The 6,000-nt window shown below is 41.1% G+C and overlaps 1 protein-coding gene across 1 annotated transcript in view; it reads right to left on the reverse strand.

Moving 5' to 3' along the window:
* Positions 1–5,720, reverse strand: part of FAM241A (family with sequence similarity 241 member A) — a 45,571-nt gene extending 39,851 nt beyond the window's left edge. Inside the window, exon 1 of the mRNA XM_045998226.1 lies at positions 5,384–5,720. Within this exon, the coding sequence (XP_045854182.1) occupies positions 5,384–5,554 (171 nt within the window). The 5' untranslated portion in view covers positions 5,555–5,720. The remainder of the gene's footprint in view (positions 1–5,383) is intronic.
* Between the last annotated feature and the right edge of the window lie 280 nt (positions 5,721–6,000).

Consider the following 6,000-nt stretch of genomic DNA (forward strand, 5'->3'; position numbering starts at 1 on the left):
TTAGCATTTGAAAGGAAACAAAATCAACCTTATCTATAGACTGGATGATTATATATCTAGAAGATGCAAAGGAATCAAGTCTAAGAGATACTGTTATTTATTAGCATTGGAATTAATAAAAGAATTCAGAAAGGTAACTAGATAAAAACTAAATATATAAAAGCCAGTAGCTAGAAACCAGCAACAAAAGGATGATTTGTGGGGAAGAAAATCCTGTTCACAATACCAACAAAAATGTAAAAGCTTAATATAGATTTTACTATTTATAACTATTATAAAGGATTGTATAAGCCAGGGAGAAAGTGGATTATCCAATCATTGGCAGAGAAAAAAAACCAATTAGCTCTATAACTCCACCCAATACATAAAGATATTCTAAAGAGACAAAACATACAGAATTTAAAAAATAATAATAAAACCATAAATACACACACACACAAGAAAATACTGGATATTTAACTGATTGTAGGGTTAGAAAGAATGCTCTGAAACAGATATAGATATGTATATGCATTATGCATGTGTATATGTGTGGTATGTGCAAATGAAACTACTAAAATAAATTCCTTTAGCAAATAAAAATTTAAAGCATTTTTAAATCAAAAATATCATTTACAAAATTATAGTCAATAGCAAGCACAGAAAATATTTATAATCAATGTGACGTAAGAGATTAACATTTTAGTGTCAAAAAAGTTCAAAGAACATGATTAAAAAGAAATGCAAATGCTCAATAAATATATGAAGTTTTAGTAAACCTCTCCAGCAATATCTTATAACATAAGATAATTTTGACCCACTAAATTGGCAAAGATTAATCTATAAGTTATACCATTCATTAGAGGCATGGATGGTTTCCAATTAGCACTCTCACACACCAATGCTGGGAGTGTACATTGGTGTGATCTTTTTTGAAAGCAATCCTTTAGAATGTTCCAAAAGGCTTCAATGAGTTTGACACATGGACCTAGTTCTTTCGTTTCTAGGAATCTATTGCAAGGTAGAACTGTGAAGATTTACAAGGAAAGATTTTCCTTATAGCATTATTTAAAAAGAAAGTTTGTACCTTCATGTGTAGTAGGAAAATGGACTATTAGGCAGCCTTAAAATAATTTTTACAAATAATTTTTCATAACACGGGAAAATGAAACAACACACTAAGTAGCTAAAACAAGAAAGCAAATTCAGTATTACATTAAAACATGTTAAGATATATGTGTGTATATATACAAGTATAGTAATATATGAGAGAGAGAGAGATGAATATAGAAATACCATTGTATGAGATATATATTTTTTAAACGTTTGGTATTTTTTAACAAAATGTTACTTGGAGTGGGATTTCAAATGCTTTTGTTTTCTTCCCTAGAGTTTTCTTTATTCCCACAGTTTCCAAAGTATATTACTTCAATAACCATAATGACCTTAGAGCTAAAGATAAAGATTCTAAAGTCAGTCTGAGGATAATAGGATCTCTGCTCTAGGAGGTACGAAGGGCCATCTTAGGTTATTTAAGTTGTGAACTGCCACATCTAAACAGATGCTATGCACATTGTAGGTATATAATAAAAGGACTAGAGATGTTTAGTCCCTTACTTATGTAGTAGATCAGAGACTCTCTTATATAAAGCCATCTGATGGTCATAGTTATGAATATCACTGAATCATCTCTCACACATACAATGAACAACACACTCGTGGGATAGTTATACCTTCTCCCTTCAATTCTTTGGGCATTTTGTCTCTTTCCCTTGGTTATCTCTCTGAGATGTCTGATGCCTACTTCAAACTTGACACAGTTCTTTCATCTAAAGGACCTGTTCTATTCTTTCAAGTCTTCCTTTCAAGTCCTCAAGGATACTTGAATTTAACTAGGCTTCCTTTGTCCATCGTCTTACCAGGAGAGACAAAGGAACCTTCGTTTTCTCTCAGATGGAGTGGCATTTAAGAACAAATAGTAAGAAAAAAAAGCAATGCTGACAATCTTAGTTATTAAGAAAATACCTATATTACTATTTCAGTATTACATGAAATAAATATCAAGCTATAGATATATTCTGAGCTGGTATTGTACCAATGAGATAAAGGTAGGTTTTTGTTTTTTTTTAAGATTTTATTTATTTATTTGACAGAAAGAAATCACAAGAGAGGCAGGCAGAGAGAGAGGAAGGGAAGCAGGCTCTCCGCTGAGCAAGAGCCCAATGTGGGACTCGATCCCAGGATCCTGAGATCATGACCTGAGCTGAAGGCAGCGGCTTAACCCACTGAGCCACCCAGGCGCCCTAAAGGTAGGTTTTGTACAGCCAAAGCTGATACAAGAGACTTCCTGGCTGAAGGAAGGGCATATGAACTTTCAGACAGGAATGGAAAGAAAAATCAGTGAAGGAAAGGATGCATGTAGAGGGATCCTTAGCCTGGGGAATAGCTAACGGAAGAAACCTGCTTCATCAAGTTATCAGGTAAGGGCAAAACTCAGTGAAGGAAATAGAAATAGAAAGATATTTAATACAAAAAATTAGGGGCTGAAAAAAAATCACCGAAAGCTGCAGGAGCAAAAGTCAGGTGTCTTCTGGAGCTACTGCATTCAAGAGCACCACCATAGCCTTGATCCAGAAATAAAAAAGAATCTGTGCTGTCTCTTGCTGCTGCCCCCACGGATGCCGCCAGTTCTCTCTCAACAACCGTGAGGCTACGACTGTGGAACACCAAGTGAGTATGCTAAGAAGAAAGGACATCAGGAAGAGGGACTCTGCCTCATTTTCAGCTAATTAGTGTTGATTTTGTTTCTGTGTCTATCATTGTTTCTGTGGAAAAAGTCACTTTAAATTCTAAAAACCAGTCTGCAAAACAAGTTTTCAAAAATATTCTCTTGTAATTTGGAGTCTGTGTGCTCTTAAAAATAACAAACAAACAGGGGCACCTGGGTGGCTCAGTAAGTTAAAGCCTCTGCCTTTGGCTCAGATCATAATCCCAGGGTCCTGGGATCGAGCCCCACATCGAGCCCCACATCGGGCTCTCTGCTCCGCGGGGAACCTGCTTCCTCCTCTCTCTCTGCCTGCCTCTCTGCCTAGTTGTGATTTCTCTCTGTCAAATAAATAAAATATTAAAAAAAAATAACAAACAAACACATACCATCCCCTAAAGAAAAACTAAATCAAACAACTCCTTAGGATATATTTTATAGTCACTGAATTCATTTACTTCTTCCTCAAACATTTTTATATCTATAGTTATCATCATTGCAAGGGAGTGCATAAAAATTTTAAATTTCCTTTGTAGGACTTGAGAAAAAAAGAAAAGAAGCCTTGGTGATAATATTATCAATGAATGATTTATCACCAAAGCTTGCTTCTTATACAAAGGGTTACACTGCCCCCATTTTTTTGTTCATTTTTGGTTTCTTTCCAATTTTAGTATATGCGCTATGGAAGCAAGCACTCATTTTTGGTTTCTTGCTAAGTTCTTCTTTGGTGCTCATTTGTGGTAAGTGCATATCTCAGGTGTAATTCTCAATTATTGTGTGTGTGGGCTTACAGTACAAAAATACATCATCAATAAAAAATAACATTTTCTGGGACACCTGGGTGGCTCAGTTGTTAGGTGTCTGCCTTCGGCTTGGGCCGAGGTCCCAGTGTCCTGGGATCAAACCCCTCATCAGGCTCCCTGTTCAGCGGGAAGCCAGCTTTTCCCTCTCTCCACTCCCTCTCCTTGTGTTCCCTCTCTCTCTGTCAAATGAGTAGATAAAATCTTAAAAATATATATATTAAAAAACATTTTTAACATTTTAAAGGAGTACAGGAAAAAAATTTTCCATGACAGGGAATGAAAGAAGTAAGTATGCAAAGTGCTGGGATATATGTTTTCTAGTATATATATTTCATTTTTTTTGTTTCATCCTTTTTCTTTGTACCATAAGCAATTTTGGTAAGACTGGAGATATTGATGATGTAAAATCCACAGAAGTGTAAATGAAATAATATTTTACATGCTCCTTTACAACATTTGAAAATTTACTTTGAGAACCTTAGTTCAAATGTATCCCCCTCACCACCACCACCACTCAGGGAGTTCCTGTTGCTGTTTTCTTCACTTTTCCAGTTGAACTAAAGCAAGAGGAGTCATTAGCTACTGAGTCATGGTATAGTTGGTATAGTTGGGAAGAAGAGTGGCATTAGGAAGGGAATCAGGAAGATCTCCTGGCAACCAATTATTTGCTTCAGTCACCAAGCCATTTCTTATATTGTCATAAGGATGAAAAATTACTCTTCTACACAGTGAGCGAGCCTAATGCTAAGGCATATTTTGTATGTCCCATGCAATGGTATTTCTGTTTTCTGAATGAAATATTGAAATCCTAGAAGTTATACTTTACCTATTAATACATTTAGTGATGATATTGGAATCTGTGAGATGTTACAAAAAGGACAGATGGAGAATAATTAAAGGAGACAGGTATCAATTCCTTGTCCCAACACTACAGGCTTCAGCAAAGGCAGAGATAATCATTTGAATTCCTGCTCCTTAATGTGATTCTGAAGATTGGCTGATCTCAGGTATTTTCGAGAGTCTAATTACTGTTTTTGCTGGTGAAGATCCGTCCTACATATAACTCAGTTTCTTTTATTAAATTTCTTGCCTACCTTTGAAGACAACTGATATGTTGTAATGCTTATTATGATACTTCATGTAGTGAGGAAAAATTCAGAGGGTTTCAAAAATTACCCAACTTCTCCTTTCCCTTACTAATACTTCTTTCCGTTTGGTACTAACAGAAAGCAATTTTCTTGCTTTTTCACTTTTAAAATGAAGTTTAGATCTCTTTTGTGTTCATGTGACGAACCTACTCTTGGAGAGTCCCTGTCAAGATATCTATTGTAATACTCGCTCCTACACATGCCTTCAGACATTGATTGCATATCTAGAGAAATACACCCACACCTTTTCAGAGGCGCTAGGTGTGTGTTCAGAAATGCCAAGATGGAGGGCAGGAAGGGAGCAACTATCCCCTAAAACACAGCACAGGGGTGTTGACTTGAAGTTGGGGGAAAAAAAAGTGTTTACACGTAAGGCTTTTAGACAAGTGACCGTTATGGAGGTACTTCCACACAGCCCTGGGTGCTGGCCTGAGCCTCCTCTGCCGCACAGCAGGAGAAGGGCTGTGCTGACCCTGCCAGACACGCGATCGCAGGGCACTCGCCACCGCGCACGCATGGCCCCGCAGCCCGGCCCAGTCTAACCGCTCCTCCCGGCAGCTTCCCCGAACGCCGCAGCGACCAGCGCCCCACGCCGAGCAGAGCACAGGCGCCGCCCGCCCGCCTACTTCCCTCCGCCGCCGGGTGGGGCTAGGGAAACCGGCCGGGCCGCGCCGCCCCTCCCCGCTCACCTGCTCGCGTTCCTCCAGCGGACGCTGCCCGCGTCGGCGCGGGCTCGCTCCGGGCTCCGGCTCTGTCCCCGCCACCGGCCACTCCGCCAGCGCGTCCCCGTCCTCGTCGCGCTCCCCACCGCTGCTGCCGCCGCCGCCGCCGCCACCAAGCAGCTCCCCGGCCGAGCACATCCCGTCGCCAACTCCCGCCGCCGGGACGGCCGCCGGAGGAGGCCGAGCGTGAAACGCGAGGCAGCGGTCGCCACCCGAGGGCCGTCCGGAGATCGGCCGCGCTGCCACAGACTGGAGCCTCCGCAGCGCGCCCCGCTGGCCAGGGTGCCAGAAGTACCAGCCCTGCCCGGCCTCTCCTGTCACTGGCTCGCCCCGCCCCGGCCTCCGGGGCGGAGCCCACCCGGGGGAGGGGCCACGGCGGGGGCGGAGCCAACGGGGGCGTGTGTGAGAGAACTGAGCGACTGTGTGTGTGTTCGCGCGTGTTTGTGAGACTGTGTGAGAATGTACATGAAGAGACTGTATGTATGTGTGTGTGAGAGATTGTGTGTGAAGAGTCTGTGTATGAGATAGTGTGTGTGTGAGACTGTTGGAGTGTGTGAGAGTGACTAGGTACATAACAGATTTTG

This window comes from Meles meles, chromosome 2 (genome assembly GCF_922984935.1).
Source record: "Meles meles chromosome 2, mMelMel3.1 paternal haplotype, whole genome shotgun sequence".
Taxonomy (NCBI): Eukaryota; Metazoa; Chordata; class Mammalia; order Carnivora; family Mustelidae; genus Meles; species Meles meles.